Below are 18744 nucleotides of genomic sequence, written 5' to 3'. Positions count from 1 at the left end.
CTGCATTTCATAAAGGGAAATAATGAATTCAATTTAATGGCCTGGCTGTATAGGCCTACAGTTTATCATGGCTTCCTTATTCTATAGAGTGTTCTAATGCATTTATTCCACTATCTACTTTTATTCCTTTCAATGTGTACTATGGTATGTCAGTAGCTTGAACAAATGCATTTGAACTTCTCATTTGAGATAAAATCAGAGGTTCATTGGCATAAACTTATACTAACCCCACGCAGAAGAGTGTCTATCCTGGCACTATCAGTATGAATTGTTACCTATGCTCATTGCCACTATGATGTCATATTTTGAATTATAATGCTTGAGATGTTTTGTAATAGTGCTATTTGAAACTGTGCATATTAGAAATATTGCAATGTAATAAAAGGGATTGGATCAGTAACTAAACAGCCTCCTTGAAAAGGACATGTTTTTTTTAGTATTTCCTTTATACCGACAAATATTTCATTACAAAAATAAGAAAATACATGTAAAATTAAGTAATGTCAGGGTATTGAATTGTGGCGTGTGAAGCTTGCTTAGATTCTTACTGAAAAGCAAGTGCACATGAAAGTAAATTATGTGAAGGTGGTAAATTGAAAGGTCTCTGGTACCTTTTTGATGCACTGGTATTCTTCCTCTGACGCTGCAGTTCCCATTTTATCTCCTCTCAGATGCAGTTCTTTGATTACATCTAGGGGACATGAAATGGGTCACAGACAATGTGAACATAACACTGTGTTTCAAATCATGTCTTATTTAGTTTTGATATTCCTGTTGTGACTTGAATATATGTTCAAGTGGTGTTGCTTATAAAGCTGCTCTGTCTTACTTACCCTGCTGCAGGCACACAGCCTGAATAGAGATATGAGGAGCATAGTTTCCTGTAAAAAATGAAGTGTCAACATCAAAGCCATGTATGACTCCTGGCACTCCCAGCTTTATTATGCACCAGTCGTGACCTGTGTGACACAGACCAAGAAACTGAAATCAGCCCCATTGTTCAGAATTATAGCATTAGGTAAATAATGTGACTTCCCTTTGCATGTAAGACATGATGGATAATCATTATTCTAATAAAGCACACATCCTGTAATAAGTCCAGGAAGCCATGCACTAATCACAAAAATAGTTAATGTAAAATGACATTAAGCAAAATTTTGAGACATCAACAAGAGTTGAATGACACTTTATGTCAGTAGTGCATCTATTTGTCATTTACAGCTTAGAAACACATCCTTAACCAAGGCATTTGTTCTTAGTACAACTTGCAAAGCATCGATAAAGTGGTTATTTATCTCTTTACGCAATGCAGGTTAGGAAGTGCTGATTTAGCACTATTAAAAACATATCAATACAAGAAATGTATTTGGACTTAATAAATATTAAGGATTCACAGGCTTCATACTGCAGTATAGACTGATGAGAGACATATTACGTCCCACTTCTGCCACTTCTGACCATTCTAAAATAAAAGTTATTTTAGTGCATGGCATACAGGTATTCATGGATTACCTGAACAATGTTTAGCATCTTTTATTGGTCCATTTATCCTTATTAAAAATACTTAAAACTTTACAGATTTTCATTTGAATTACTTTATAATATGGCAGTTATGGATCACTTGTGCACTTTTCCACAGTATTCATCCATCCATCCATTTTCCAACCCGCTGAATACGAACACAGGGTCACGGGGGTCTGCTGGAGCCAATCCCAGCCAACACAGGGCACAAGGCAGGAACTAATCCCGGGCAGGGTGAAAACCCACCGCAGCAGTATTCATTTGGAAGTAAAGATTTTAATGGAGTTTTTAATTTATATATAGAAATAAGACTATGATGGTGAAAGACTAAGTTCGGAGCTTGAATAATGCAAATGCCTTATCAAAACATTTATCTTTCAATCTCACATGCAAAATAAAAACCTAGTAACTGATATTTTTTTCAAAATTGAGTTTTTTAGTTTTGGGAGTTACTAGGTCTTTCCTGATGTTATAAGATAGTGGTGATAGCCAAATATGTCTTCATTCCGGTCATAGCATGATGGAGGAAGCTAGTATGTACACAGTATTTTACATACTGCAAGACAAAAACCTAGCAACTCCACTGACCAATGAGGAAAGACCACCTACCAATGAAAATGTCATATCATGATCACATGATTAAAATGCTGTAACTGCATGATTTAAATGGCAGGTGTTGTTGATTCATGAAAAAAAAATAATGTCGTGTACATGAAGCTCAGGAAAAATGAAATCTAGAGATCATCAATTATAAAGGCAACATCATTTTCTAAATTTGCCAAAAACCTGAAAGATGTGACACACTAGGTTTTTCCATAGTTTTTGAGAAATGTCAAAATCCTTTCCAACTTCATTAAAAGCAGTTTACCAAACTTATCTCATCTTTCACCCATATCTATCGCTGCAGTAATACTAGTTACTATGGATGAAGAATTAGGCAGCATCTCTAGACTGTATCTAGAAAAAAACAAGTAACGTACCCCTTAATCATCTTAAGGAATGATGGAAAAGGGATCTTTCATTTAAAGTGTCAAAAAGGAATTGAACTCAGCCATTTCCAAAACAGACCGTAGTTCAATATATTCAACACTCCATATTTTAACTAACAATCATTAATCAATCACATATGTTGTCTACAATTCTATAAAATGTAGCCAAGGTGAGACACAACTTTTTACTGAAGCCATCAAGGCATGACTAGACATCACTAAGAAACATGTCTTACACTTAAACTAATTTGGGTAAAGATTTTTTGTATACTTCTTTAGAAGCCATGGGTTTAAAACCACTTTTAACACCTTAATAGCAATATTTTGAGTAATACCAGATGGGATAAGCATGTGCTAAAGAAATAAGTTGTAATGTCAAATACAACACTACTTGTACACAGAATTACATTACTCAACTTGAATAATCCCAATCCACTTTCCGAAAACAATATTCTATATTATCTCAAATTGGGAAAAAAAGCTCATTCTATTCAGAATTTTTTAAGAACTTAGCAAGAGCATATTAATATAATTTTAATGAAACCATGCCAGGCCAGTGCTGAATCTTTTTTATATTTTATGTACTATTTTATCATATACAAAAAAGCTATTTGAGGCAAGGGCCTCTCTACTCATAAAGCTCTCTTTCTCAGGTAGGGTTTGAGAGCTGAGTTTCTTATAGTTCTTATTGTACTTGTTATTTTATTTTCCTTAGCTTGATTGTGTTGTGTTTTGTTATTATATACTGTTATATACAAAAAAAGAAGTGACTTGTCTATAGCTATTAAGAATGAAATTAAGACTGTGTAAAATATTAATAAAAAATGTGATGCCAAGTGGGTAACGTGTAAGCTGTCTGTAACTAGAGTTACAAAGACAAATACTAATACTAAGTCTAATATTTATTTATTAAAAATGAACCACACACATTGCAGAAAGAAAGAAATAGCAACTCCACTGGTGTTTTACAAGTCTTATTAAGACCAGATAAAGCCTTTATTAAGACGTTATCACATAGCATTAAGTAACTAAAAAATGCACCGTAAGCTAAAGTGTTACTAAAACCTTTAACAGACAAACAATTTAACAGTAGACTGTGTCAAATAACATTGATAAAATGAAATACAATGAACTAGCAGAGCAGGGCCTTTGCATTAATCTAAAATCATTGATCTGTATTGGTTTCTGTTCATATTATGTAACCCCTCATGAAACATCTTTAATATGTGATGTGGCAGACAGCCAGGGACCTTGCCCCACCGGGACGCCTGGATCAGGGAAGGACCAGGGGAGGATGCAGTATCTTCCCTGGACGCAAGAGGGCAGCCCCTATGATTTTCATCAAGGACCACGGATACGGAGCTTGGAAGCTCAACCCTGTGGATGGTTTCTGAGCCCAGGAGGACAGCAGTTCCACCACATCAGGATGTGCTGCCACTCCAGGAACTGTGTACGCCAGAAGACCATCATCAAGCACCTGGAGCATATCCAGGGCATGATAAAATGGGCCGCCTCACTCCCTTCGAGGAGCCGGAGTCGGGAGGAGGAAAACAGAGCGTGCAAGGGAGGAGTGGCTGAGAAAAGGAAAAAGGACTGAGTAATTGTGTGAGTTGGCGGAACCACTGCAAATAATAGTGTAAATAAACAGCATGTGTTTTGGACCCTGGTGTCGCGTCTGTCTGTGGCCGGGCTAGCTGTTACAGTGGTTATAAAACTAGAAAGCATTCTCAAGTTTAGTTTGAGCATGTCTCCCTTCAGATAGTCTGTTGGAAGGCTGTTTCACTCTCAACTTTTAAAATAGGCTTACACCATGCAACCTTTAACTTGTATTCACCCATTTATTTACAGTATAGTTTAATGCTGTTGACTCACTGTTCCTTCCCAACCAAGTCTATGTGGAGTTTATTACACCAGCTTTCTTTTCACATTTCAAAGATTTTTGTGTTAGTGTTGAAGGCGTGATGGTTTCACATGTGACTGACAGGACTGAGCAAAAGAAATGACCGGCAGAGTTCGCAGAAGACACCAGAGAGCACACATACAGTATCTGTCTGCTTCATCTGTAGATGCAGGATCTGTGGAAGATCTGCACAACAACCCTGCTTAATCCGCGTACCTGCCCACTGTGGACCACTTCCATTTCCCAAACGTTGGAATAGACAGCTGCATCAGCTGGGTATAATGGGGGATAACGACGGACTGCAGCTGATTTACAACTGTACTGTGCTTTTGACAGTCTTGTTTCAACATACCAGTTCTATTAACTCGGGTATTGTTAGCTTGGGACCCCTTCTGTTGTTAAATTTCTTTTTTATAGTTTTCTTAATTGGTGACTTCATATTTGTCCCAATTGTAGAGAATGAGGGAATGTGAAGTAGGGAGCTTTAAAATGTACTAATACCCTGTCCAAGGTTCGTTCCTGCTTGCACCTAATGCTCTAACAATAGGCTCCAGCTGTTCTCTGTGGCCTTTCTTAACGAAATTAATTGTAAATTATATTATTTAATATATTAATTAGATTATTTGATACACAGAACCCTTTTGCCTGCTGTATTTCCCAAAATGGCTTCCTTCCCAGTTTATCTTTACTGCTAGATCTTTTCTTTAAGATATTAAAAGAATTTTTATTTATACAGTGCTTAGTGGATTTTTTGGAAATTACTTTAATTCATTACTCACTGCACAAGATAAAGCAAATAAAATTAAGATTGTTGTAATTCATTGGTTAATGCACCAGACATGATAAATGCCAGATTAACATTGTTTCAAACTTCACTTCCCTTTCTTTGCAATTTTAAAGACTTTTCACAGAAAATAATGAACATAAAGCATAAACAGAGAGGAATCCTCTTTTTTTATAGCTCCAGCTTTTTCCATTCAATGCGGCCTTCAGCACCAGTTACAGGATCTCCGACAGGTCATTTACTGCAATTGATGTCTCAATATTCTCCTAAAACTTGTTTTTCACACTCAAGCAGAGAAAGTTTTTACAAAAAAAGAGAAAGAAGTTCTGGGCAAAGTCAGCGTCCTTGGTTTGTTTCTTGCACCCAATCGTTGTCTACATGGAGTTTGCACATTCTCTCACCAAATCTGCATGACTTTTTCTCCAGATATTCTGGTTAACCCTACAGATCTGCATATAAAGTTATTTGGCAAGAGTAATTTGTAAATGTGTGTGTCTGCGTGTGAGCAGGTCCTGTGATAGACTGGTGCCTTGTCCAGGGCTGTTTAGGCTCTGGCACATGTGACAATATATGGGATTAACTGGGATTGAGTTGAGTCGGAACACATGCTTCATAATTAGATGGAAAGTCAATGATATATGAAGAGGAGTGCTTACAATATGTTTACTTTTTGTAGTCTCAGAAGACCGTCCATGCCTGATTTTTGAAAACAGAATGAAGAGATCTCTCTTTTAAACTCATTGTAATTGTCATTATAGTTTAATGAAATGGGGAACACATTGGTCTTTCATGTTTTTTTGGAATTAATAGACTAGTATGCTTGGACAGATTTGTTATTCAGCACTTGGACATTTGTATTTAGGGCACTCCATTAGGTGGCACTCTATCTGTGCCTCACACTCGAACTGGCACTCCTCTGTTTGCTGCGTGTTCGAGAAACAGTTTTATTAATCATTTTTCTACATAAAAAAGTCCAAGACTGGACTGCTGAAATCCACTTGTTTTAGTTGACTATATTTGACTGTTACACGTAAGTATTATTCACTCAGTACTAGACATAAGTAAACAAAGAGAATTTTTCACCAACCTGGAATCCTTTTTCTTCGGGTCTCCCATCCATCCATCCATTTACCAAATTCTGTGAAAGCATGTGTTTTAAACTCCACTGGTTCCCTCTATTTAAAAAAAGAAGTGAGTTGAAGAAGACAGCACAGTGGTGTTGTGATTAACCATTGTGGAACATAACCTGAACACAGACAGACAGACCACACAAGTGCAAACACACACAGGTTTTATTTCTTTTCTTTTCCAGCACACAGTGCACAGATCACCTAAAAATTGCTCAGTCCCTTCTTTCTCTCTCTTTCCTCTCTTCTTCTCTCTTCTCTGCCGCCTCTACTCCTTTCCTCACAAGCTTTGTCCTCCACCTCCCGACTCCTACTCTCAGAATGGAGTGAGGCGGCCTCTTTTATACTGCACCCAGAAGTGCTCCAGGTGCTTTCAGATTGGGTTCCAGCAGCACTCCCGGTTGTGGCAAAAGAGCTGCATGGGCACCCGGAAGAACTTCAGGAGCCCCCGGACCTTCTTCTGCAAGCACTTCCGAGTGCAGCAGAAGTGCTGTCATCCAGAGGTCCACAAACATCCCGGCGCCCCCTGACGATGACCACGGGCCGCATCAGGGCTGAGCTTCCATGCTCCAAGCCTGTAGTCACAACGTAATCCAGGGGGTGCCCTCTCATGTTCCGGGGGAGGTATTGTCCCCAATATGCCATCTCCCCCAGTCCTTCTGTCATAGAAGCATCCTGGTTGTCTGCCACACCATATTTAATTATATTTCAGACATTCTGCTTGATTTTATTGTCCATAGTTGGATGTTTGGGGACCCAGAAGTTAGTTGTTTTACCTCACAGCTTTAGAAGACAGGGTTTGAGTTCCAGCTATGTGAAATTTGTGTGCTGTTTCTAAGTTATCGGTTACCTCGAATGGTTTTCCATCCATCCATTATCTAACCCACTATATCCTAACACAGGGTCACGGGGTTCTGCTGGAGCCAATCCCAGCCACCACTCATATCCTATACACACTAAAACCTAACATTTGGGACGTGGAAGCAAGCTGGAGTGAACAGAGAACACAGACAAATTATGCAAATTCATCACTGATAATGAATGGTCTAGAATTTTATACCAAATCTTGAGAGCTTTGAGAGCAAATGCACTAACCACTGTGCTATTCTTTTATTTCAATACGACTGTATTTCTTACAAAGGTGTCTGTTAAATTTAATATTAAAGTAACTATGAAGACATTTTGATAAACTGTTTACAAAAACTGTAAACAATAGTTTATCTGATGTTCCTTTGGTTCAGATGTGAAGAGACATTTTGACACAACCAGTAACACTGCAGGCCAACCCAACTGGAAAGATACCATTTGGACCCATCAAACACAAATAGATAGACAGTGTCACTCACGCGTGTGAGAGAGCTTAAAGATTTTGGTGATGTTAATTACCCACCAGACAAGTGCTTAGCATTGTAAGCTAACACCTCCTCTTCTTCTGTCTCTGCAGAAAGGAAGATTGAAAGCCACTCCACAACTGATATCACTTTTGTGTCCGTCCACTCTTGACCCTCCTCTTTCTGACTTTTGACCTCATAACCCAGAAATCAGCCATCTTGAATTCAGTTCTGTGATGAACTTGTGTCTGCATAGACATACCTGCAATTACTGAGTGTATTTTTCCTGCTCTAAACCTTCCAATTTTATAGGGTCACCAAGGTGGTGGCCCAACTCTTTATCGTTGTTTGTGTCCTGTTTTACAAAAGATAGGATGAACTGAATCTACAGTACTTTATTTACAGGCATTCAAAGAATTCTTTCATATTATACTATGTAATTTAGACATTTGTTCCAGTCAGATTCTATTCCAATTAGTTCATGACATGGGAATGGGAAATAAGTACTGTACTGATGTCACAGAACCTGTTTTAATGAATTTATATCCTGAGAACATATGGATGCTGTAGGGTTAGACATTACAGAAATAGTTTACAGCTTGAGAAGGGAAAGAGTGAACAGGTATTTAAAAGTTCAAACACTTTGATCAGAGTTATTTGTCATCAGGACAAGATAGTCAATCAAATGTGTGCAATGTCACATGTCCCCAAACCCTACATGTGCATTTTAACATAAATATAGCTTGCCAAATGATCAAACTAAGAGAAGAAAAAACACAGACAGAAGGACGAGATAACAAGTGATGCCAGAGATCAAGGGACATGAGACTTCTGATTTGGACATTAGAAAATGTAACCAATGAGTAATACTGATTGCTAAATCACAAAGCCGCCCAACACAACATCTTCCCCTTGACACTTCTTATTTTCAGTAAGTTTCCTAAGACTGTTTGTACAGGTATCTGTTTTATTCTCTATTTTCTTCGATTTCGTATTGTTATACAATAATGAATACCACACTGCTTTTATATTTTCTATACTTTGCCTTTTATCTAGAGCAGCGTTTCCCAAACTATGTCCTGGGGCACCCCATGGCTGCAGGTTTTTGTTCCAACCAGATTCCTAATCAGTGACAACACCTGATAACACTGAGCTCGTTTAATTAGCTGTTTTTTTTCTTTTATTCGACATTCAGAAAAGCACAGCAGCATGATTTTTGCATTAATTAGACATTTATAAATATTTCTGCTTTTGCTATTGATTTAAATGCTTAACTCTCTTTTGTTGATTTCATTATATTTTGCCCTTTCTCTGTGCAGTTTTCCCCTTCATTGTATTTTATTAATGACAATTTAAAACAAGCAGATCAGACACCCAAGCAAACAACACTGAATAATCAAAGGCAGCAACTACTTTAGAGTCAGACCCACTAATTAGTAAATAATGGATTAATTAAACAATTAGAACACCTTGAAAACTAGGATGAAAATCAAGATGAAAATACTGTTAAAATGAAAAAATACATTATTCCTATATAACTGCTTGGTACATTTTAATATATTTTTTTTTTTTAGCCAACTTAGTTTTCTAATTTCTACATTGTTCCCTAAACACAGAACTTGGTATTGGGAAATATCAGTTCACTTAATTAGCCCAGGAGCTCAATTAAAAAAAGAAGCTGGTTGGAACAAAAACCTGCAGCCACAGGGGTCCTCAGGACAGAGTTTGGGAAACACTGGACTAGAGTGATTGAAATAATTAAATTGTACTAAAAGTGAATTAAATTGCTACACTCTTATTCACAGGATTTCTCAAGGTTATTGAAGTTGCTCTGCAATAATTACAACCACAGTGAAAGCAAGACATACCGATGGTTAGTAAGTGGGACCTAGCATTTCTGTATGTCGTGATGACACCCACATATTTGTTTAAGCTATTGATAGTGAATCCCTACATAGAGAATCTTGTGCAGAATATTGTGGAGTGACTGGAAATTAGCATCACTCAAGTCTTCGTTCTGGATAGGATCGCTATGTGTATGTGTGAGTATTTTTGTGAGTGTTAGTCTTCAAGGATTCCTGGTGTCACAAACTTCATGATAATGTACTTACAGATTCCACATCATTTGAGCTAAGTGTTGTGAAAATACTGAAGTCACCATGTTATCAATTATTAGAAGATCCAACACTGAACTCTATCACTTCATTAAAATAATATGAAAGAAAGAACTCTTCTACAGCAAAAAAAACAGAATAAAGTTTTTTCCATTTCTGTTTAGGTAGAAATTTGCACATGCTTTCAGGAAAAACATTGAAAAAAAAAATATATATATATACTGCTCAAAAGATTTAAAGGAACACTTTTTAATCAGAGTATAGCATAAAGTCAATGAAACTTATGGGATATTAATCTGGTCAGTTAAGTAGCAGATGGGGTTGTTAATCAGTTTCAGCTGCTGTGGTGTTAATGAAATTAACAACAGATGCACTAGAGGGGCAACAATGAGATGACCCCCAAAACAGGAATGGTTTAACAGGTGGAGGCCACTGACATTTTTCCCTCCTCATCTTTTCTGACTGTTTCTTCACTAGTTTTGCATTTGGCTACAGTCAGTGTCACTACTGGTAGCATGAGGCGATACCTGGACCCTACAGAGGTTGCACAGGTAGTCCAACTTCTCCAGGATGGCACATCAATACGTGTCATTGCCAGAAGGTTTGCTGTGTCTCCCTGCACAGTCTCAAGGGCATGGAGGAGATTCTAGGAGACAAGCAGTTACTCTAGGAGAGCTGGAGAGGGCCATAGAAGGTCCATAACCCATCAGCAGGACCAGTATCTGCTCCTTTGGGCAAGGAGGAACAGGATGAGCACTGCCAGAGCCCTACAAAATGACCTCCAGCAGGCCACTGGTGTGAATGTCTCTGACCAAACAACCAGAAAGACTTCATGAGGGTGACCCAAGGGCCCCATGTCCTCTAATGGGCCCTGAGCTCACTGCCCAGCAGCATGCAGCTCGATTGGCATTCGCCATAGAATACCAGAATTGGCAGATGCACCACTGGTGCCCTGTGCTTTTTACAGATGAGAGCAGGTTCACCCTGAGCACGTGACAGAAGTGAAAGGGTCTGGAGAAGCCATGGAGAACATTATGCTGCCTGTAACATCATTCAGCATGAGCAGTTTGGTGGTGGGTTAATGATTGTCTGGGGAGGCATATCCATGGAGGGTCACACAGACCGCTACAGGCTTGACAAAGGCACCTTGGCTGCCATTAGGTATCAGGATGAAATCCTTGGACCCATTGTCAGACCCTATGCTGGTACAGTGGCTCCTGGTGCACGACAATTCCTGGCCTCATGTGGTGAGAGTATGCAGGCAGTTCCTGGAGGATGAAGGAATTGATACCATTGACTGGCCACCACACTTTCCTGACCTAAATCCAATAGAACACCTCTGGGACATTATGTTTTGGTCCATTCAATGCCACCAGGTTGCACCTCAAACTGTCCAGGAGCTCAGTGATGCCCTGGTCCAGATCTGGGAGGAGATCCCCCACAACACCATCTGTCATCTCATTAGAAGCATGCACTGATGTTGTCAGGCATGTATACAAGAACACAGGGGCCATACAAAGTGCTGCATACAATTTTGAGTTGCTGCAATTAAATTTTGGCAAAATGGACTAGCCTGCCACATAATTTTTTCACTCTGATTTTTGGGGAGTCTTTGAATTCAGGGCTCTGTAGGTTGATCATTTTCATTTCCATCAAACGATGTGGCATCCTTTCGTTCCTAACACATTACCCAGTCTATATCAGTATAGATATCCAGGAGGATTTCTTTTTCCCATTGAGATCTGATGTGTTTTCAAAGTGTTCCTTTAAATTTTTTGAGCAGTTTATATATACAGTATATATATATATTAGGGGGCTTTGCCCTCTGATCGCTACTCTCGCCAACCCCCATTTTAGTTTTTCCAGATACACACTTTAAAGATTTTTTTTTCTTTGAATTGTTGCTATTTCATTAGTTTCACTTTTATTTCAGAACTTCTGTAAAAACAATATTTGGAATCTTTCGAGTCCCAATGTGTTGAATCTTTTAAATGAGGTCAGTGAGACATGTGTTTAATGACTTTGTACCATAATTCAAGATAGGTTTCTCTGTTTGGAATTTCAGCACAGACAAAGCGATCATAAGCAGTTAATCCTTTTTTTTGCAAAGTAACCAATAAATGCATGTGAGGTAAACTCCGTTTTTCAAAATTCTCTTGACTTAAACTTCAAAGCCTTAAAATATTTACATACTTCTGGCATATCACCTATGTCCATATATTCGATCTCTATTCGCCTCTTCGTTATTTCTCAGAGTAATAATTTCTTTCTTTGTGCTAATGCAATGTTTACTTTCTTTGTTTTGACTGTCGTTTTTTTCTGCATTCATATTCTGTATCTTGCTCTGCATGTGTTTCGCACCTACATTTTTTTTGAGTCGTTGGAATTCCAGTTTTCATTTCTGTAACCTGTTCTGCACGTGTTTGGCCCCCTTGTTTTTTAACCTCTTTATGATGTTTTACTTTGTTTTCTACTCTATCTTTTATTTCTAACCTTGCTTTATCCTGTTTTTGTTTCAATGACACCTGGTCCTGGGTGATTTTTTTCCCTTTTTCGAGTAATAATTTCTGTTTGTTTGCGCTACTGCGATCTTTACTTTCTTTTTTTATACTTTCTAATTTTCTTACTTTCATATTCTTTAAATTTCTCCACAAGTGTATCACGCCAGCATTTTTTTTTTGAGCCTTTCGAATTCCACTGCTTTCATAATCTATAACCTGCTCTGCATGTGTATAGCACCAACGTCCGGATTGGACGTGCTTTTTTTCAATTCCATTTGTTCCGTGCTGATAATTACTTTCCTTATTTTCTGAATTTGCACCTAGATTATTCTTTTTCTTTTTTGTCTCTCCAATGCTTTTGAGTCTCATTTTGCCACGTTGCTTTCTCCTTCGCTTAGTCATCTACGTTTCATTTATAACATATCGTCCTTATACGCTTTATATACGCTGAGAGCCCTGGATATGTGTGTGCTCAAAGCCAAAACATGACTGAGTGTGTTGCTGGCTGCCCTTGCTCTTATTTATTTGTCAGTAGGGCGTGTCTTGCAAGAATCTCATGCTCTACTTTTTTTTTGATAATATATATATATATATACTAGCAAAATACCCGCGCTTCGCAGCGGCGAAGTACTGCATTAAAATTTTTATTAAGAAGAAAATTAAACCTTTTTGAACTGAGGGAAAATATGCCAATAATTATTTGTTAAGGATCTCTTTGTATACCATGTTATCAGTTCGGCCCTCTGGCTGTAACATGACCAAGCTGTGCGCTGAGCTTACTCTTGAGCATGCAAATTACAGTTGGCCATGTGAACAGTAATCTTGTCTCAAATCTCACAGCTTCGATTGCTGCTGTCATAATCGGTTTGAGTTTCATGGTTTGTTTCAATTACGATAGTATTTGCAGGATTTGTTGTGTTGAAGTGACATTCGGCATCTGTCAAGCGTTGTAAGCACACAACCGGTTTCATCGATAAAATCACATCCAGCTTTTGAGAGTTTAAACATTCATAAACATCAAAGTGTCCACTACTGAAATTGTCACCTGTGAATCTAAGATGTTTAAGAGGCATTGGCGGTTGTCGAAAGGTTTAAAATATTTGGCCATTTCGGTACACTTGAAAGCGACAACCGAACAATTCAGCGGCAGCCATCAACTCACATGCAGAACCATAGGTGAAGGGCTTAAGCATTTCACTCTTATAGTGTTCCTGTGTAGTATAATTATCTCCTGTACCGTCATCAGTCCACACCTTGAACCTGTCCCAGTCATTCAATACATAAGACACAATGTTCCTCCGGATATCAAGAGGGAGCCTGATATGGCCGTGCAATATGTAACAAAGAGAATGGAAAAGGTAGGTGGTATCTCTGGGCATGGAAACCACTCGGTAAGTGACAGTTCTTTGATCGATGGTGATCAATGGCGGTACGGTTGGAACGATAAAGGAAATGGGTACATGAACAATGTAAAGTAAGTCTAAAATACCTATACAATAACTATAATTGTAATAAACAAACAATAAAACAGCGGAGAAGCCGTGGATTAAACAAAAAGGCTGTAGTTATCAGTAGGGAGACGTGAATCCCGTGCCAAAGCAAGGAAGGGAATGTAGAGACCGGAGCGACGGACGGTCTTATATAGGCAGGCAGCCAACAACATGGGAGGCGTTGGGATGGGGGACCCAACGCCACCTCACACAGTGACCGAGCTGCAGGCTATGGATGTATATATGTACATAAGTAGGGTTCAATTAGCGTTGGGAACCCGCGTACCAAATTTCTTGAAGATGGGCCCATAGGTAACAAAGACTGTTGAAAAGTTCGATATGGCGGCCGACAGTGGCATCATACCACCGAAATAAGTATGTACATTGGTTTCAGTTAGTGCAGGGAAGCCGCCTACCAAATTTCAAGAAGATCGGGCCATAAATAAGAAAGTTCAACATGGCGGACGTTGTTGACCGTTATGACCATTACGCGTAGAATTTTGAAATTAAACCTGCTTAACTTTTGTAAGTAAGCTGTAAGGAATGAGCCTGCCAAATTTCAGCCTTCTACCTACACGGGAAGTTGGAGAATTAGTGACGTTGGAAAGTTCAATATGGTGGCCGACAGTGGTGTCATCCCAAAGAAATAAATACGTACATCGGTTTCCGTTAAAAGTTCAATATTGCGGCCGACAGTGGCATCATACCACCGAAATAAGTACCAAATTTCAGCCTTCTACCTACACAGGAAGTTGGAGAATTAATGACGTGGGAAAGTTCAGTATGGCGGCTGATAGTGGTGTCATACCACCGAAATAAGTATGTACATTGGTTTCGGTTAGCGCAGGGAAGCCGCCTACCAAATTTCGTGAAGATGGGGCCATGAATAAGAAAGTTCAATATGGCGGATGTTGTTGACCGTTATGACCATTACACGTAGAATTTCGAAATGAAACATGTTTAACTTTTGTAAGTAAGCTGTAAGGAATGGGCCTGCCAAATTTCAGCCTTCTACCTACACGGGAAGTTGTAGAATTAGTGACGTTTGGAAAATTCAATATGGCGGCCGACAGTGGCGTCATACCACCGAAATAAGTATGTACATCGGTTTTGGTTAGCGCAGGGAAGCCACCTACCAAATTTCGTGAAGATGGGGTCAGCCTTCTACCTACATGGGAAGTTGGAAAATTGGTGACGTTGAAAAGTTCAATATGGCGGCTGACAGTGGCGTCATACCATAGAAATAAGTAAGTACATCGGAAATTTCGTGAAGATGGGGCCATAAATAAAAAAAGTTCAACATGGCGGACATTGTAAGCCTGCCAAATTTCAGCTTTCTACCTACATGGGAAGTTATGATCATTACGTCAGTCAGAATTTCCCTTTAAATGAAACCTGCTTAACTTTTGTAAGTAAGCTATAAGGAATAAGCCTGCCAAATTTCAGCTTTCTACCTACATGGGAAGTTGGAGAATTAGTGATGAGTCAGTGAGTCAGTCAGTCAGTCAGTCAGGGCTTTGCCCTTTATTAGTATAGATATATATATCTGCCTCTCGATCAAAAGAACACAAAATATTCCTCCTCAAAGGGGCATGGTGGCTTGGGAGCGCCAACTGGAGCAGAGGATGTCTGGGGGAAGAGAGACAAAGCAGTAAGACACTAGGACAGCCACGGTGCAGTGTTTTAAATGTTCTAGGCCCTGTGAGAGATACAAATCACACAGCACGGCAACAAGCAGCAGGCTAGCAGCTGATCCCGCAAAGAGGAGATGAAAAGCTGTGTTTGTTTCCCATTGTATTACTGTTTAAGAGGGTTTTTCAGAGGAACGGCCTTGTCCCCTTGGGGCCGCGTTCACAATATATATAATTCTTTGTTAGTTGTGGGAATTACAACTCAAAGACACATGATATCCTATATGGTGTTCCACAAGGCTCTATCTTGGGTCCGCTGCTCTTCTCAATCTACATTCTTCCGTTAGGTCAGATTATTTTGGGGCATAACATGAGTTACCACAGCTATGCTGATGACACACAGCTGTATTTATCAGTAGCACCTGATGACCCCGATTCTCTTGATTCACTAACACAATGTCTTACTTGTATTTCTGAATGGATGAATAGTAACTTTCTCAAGCTAAATAAAGAGAAAACAGAAATCTTAGTGATTGGCAATAATGGAGACAATGAGATTATTAGAAATTAACTTGATGTATTAGGATTAAAAGTAAAGACGGAGGTAAAAAGCTTAGGAGTAACTGTTGACTGTAATCTGAATTTCAAATCACATATTAATCAGATCACTAGGACAGCATTTTTTCACTTAAGAAACACAGCAAAAGTTAGACCTCTTATATCACTGAAAGATGCTGAGAAATTAGTTCATGCGTTTGTTTTTAGTCGACTAGATTACTGTAACACAAACCTCTCAGGAATACCCAAAAAAAGACATAAATCGTTTGCAACTAGTGCAGAATGCAGCTGCTAGAATCCTAACCAGGAAAAGAAAATCCAATCACATTTCTCCAGTTTTAATGTCACTACACTGGTTACCTGTGTCATTCAGGATTGACTTTAAAATTCTGCTTATGGTTTATAAAGCCTTAAATAATCTCGCCCCATCTTATATGGAATGTCTGACACCCTATATTCCAAATTGTAACCTCAGATTCTCAAATGAGTGTCTCCTTAGAATTCCAAGAGCAAAAGTTAAAAGAAGTGGTCAAGCGGCCTTCTGCTGTTATGCACCTAAAATTTGGAATAGCCTGCCAATATGAATTTGCCATGCTAATACAGTGGAGCACTTTAAAAAACTGCTGAAAACACATTACTTTAACATGGCCTTCTCATAACTTCACTGTAATTTAATCCTGATACTCTGTATATCCAATTCATTATAATAACTATTCATGGTGGCTCTAAAATCTGTACTAACGCCTACTCTCTCTTCTGTTTCTTTTCCAGTGTCCTACTCAAAGCACCGTGATGTTCCAACAGTGATGGATTAAAAGCCAGAAGTCTGCATGCCCATCATCATCATCATTTATGTTATGTAGAATGCCCAGAGGGGACTGGGCAATCTCGTGGCCTGGAAACCCTGCAGATTTAATTTTTTTCTCCAGCCGTCTGTAGTTTTTTTTTTGTTTTTTCTGTCCTCCCTGGCCATCGGACCTTACTCTTATTCTATGTTAATTAATGTTGTCTTATTTTAATTTCTTATTTTGTCTATTATTTTTCTTCATTATGTAAAGCACTTTGAGCTACTTTTTTGTATGAAAATGTGCTATATAAATAAATGTTGTTGTTGTTTTATATATATATATATATCACACACGTGCGCATGGGAGGCAGCTAAAAGGCTTGAGTGAACACAGTTCGGAGGCATGCCGGGATGTGGCAGAGTGCACTGACTCTTTTTCTCTCTTGCCTGTAGACCATTCCTGGGGGATTCCACCTGGCTCTCTTGACGTCACTTCTGGGACCGAGCCAATGGAGGTAGACCTTACCAGCTCCGGCCCCTCTGATGTCACGTCCGGGTGTGATCCAATGATCGAAGACCACGTGCCCGATCCTTATGACCTCACTTCCTGTCTTCCCCTTTAAAAGCCTGCCCCTTTTCCCTTTTCCCTGAGTCTTGTCTTGGACTCGTTGTATGCACTTCAGTGCTGTATCTTTATAAAAAGAACGACTTTGCAGCCGGGATAGGAGGTTATACGGGTGGCTGCCCCATACCTTTATCTTGAGTATGTTTCATCTTTGTGACATTGGCGTAGTCGGCAGGATAGAGAAGTCCTGGAAGAGAAGGGGACAGGACCTGCAACCCAACCAGGTGGGAGCATACCGAGGCCAAGTTTTCAGGCGGGGAGGGTGTCCCGTGTTTCAGAGTGGCCCGGTACAGGCTCTGCCCCCCCGTACAACCCAGAGTTTGTGCCGGCGTCCCCGGGGCCGCGGGCGCAAAAACAGCTTTTGAATGAGGTGGAATGCAGGTGGAGGGGGAGGAGGGGTTGGTGTGCTCTGATAAACCCGCTGGTGGTCCCACACACAGGAGCGGTGGTCGTTAACGGATTCAAAACGTCTGCTCTGTTGGACACCGGCAGCAACATTTCCATTGTTGCCCGCCGATTTGTGGTACCGCGACAGTGGTTGAAATATAAGGCCGGTATAACCTGTGTCCACGGTGAGTCAACCCAATCATCGACCGAAAGAGTGGGTTTATCATGTGAACTTGCTGAAACCGTGGAAGGACAGGGACCCAAATCCCTCTTCTGGCCAGCCCCGCTCACTCTTCGCTCACACACACAGCCTTAACTTTGGCACGAACATAAGTCCCAGACAACGGCAACGGAGAGAGCGGCACCCTTGACTGATTTAACAAAGAAGAGGGCCCCGAACTTTGTGGTATGGACTGAGAAGACAGGCGCTGCATTTGGTGACTTAAAGCAGGTCCTTACGTCCACACCTGTTTTGATGGCACCTAACTTTTCTTTGCCTTTCATCCTCCAGACGAACGCTTTGGACACAGGCCTGAGCGCTGTGCTGAGCCAAAGTTTCGATGGTGTGGAACACCCCATCACGTTCCTGAGCCGGAAACTGTTGGACCGGGAGACCAGGTATGCAGCGGTGGAAAGGGAGGCTTTGGTGATTAAATGGGCGATTACTCAGCTGAGGTACTACCTGTTGGGCCGGGAATTCATCCTTGTCACGGACCATGCACCTCTACAGTGGATGGCCCTGCACAAGGAGTTGAATCCGTGGGTCACCCGGTGGTTTCTTGACCTACCGCCATTTAAGTTTTTGCTCGTTAATCGCCGGGGCGCTCTCCATGCCAACGCTGATGCTCTTTCTCGGGTTCGGAGGCATGCCGGGATGTGGCAGAGTGCACTGACTCTTTTTCTCTCTTGCCTGTAGACCATTCCCGGGGGATTCCACCTGGCTCTCTTGACGTCACTTCCGGGACCGAGCCAATGGAGGTAGACCTTACCAGCTCCGGC

General features: G+C 40.1%; 1 protein-coding gene across 3 annotated transcripts in view; it reads right to left on the bottom strand.

The window, feature by feature from the left end:
• The window catches only part of allc (allantoicase), a 62699-nt gene that overhangs the window by 20830 nt on the left and 23125 nt on the right, over nt 1–18744 (bottom strand). For 2 of the 3 annotated variants that reach the window (XM_039748847.1, XM_039748849.1), the window contains 3 exons: nt 6282–6369; nt 834–959; nt 612–691 (listed from right to left, as the gene is read on the bottom strand). In XM_039748847.1, coding sequence (XP_039604781.1) covers nt 612–691; nt 834–959; nt 6282–6369 — 294 coding nt within the window. Of the gene's footprint in view, nt 1–611; nt 692–833; nt 960–6281; nt 6370–7711; nt 8752–18744 lie in introns of those variants that run through there. The other variant, XM_039748848.1, reaches the window with a different exon arrangement.

This window comes from Polypterus senegalus, chromosome 3 (genome assembly GCF_016835505.1).
Source record: "Polypterus senegalus isolate Bchr_013 chromosome 3, ASM1683550v1, whole genome shotgun sequence".
Taxonomy (NCBI): Eukaryota; Metazoa; Chordata; class Cladistia; order Polypteriformes; family Polypteridae; genus Polypterus; species Polypterus senegalus.
This window is presented reverse-complemented; position numbering and strand designations above follow the sequence as displayed.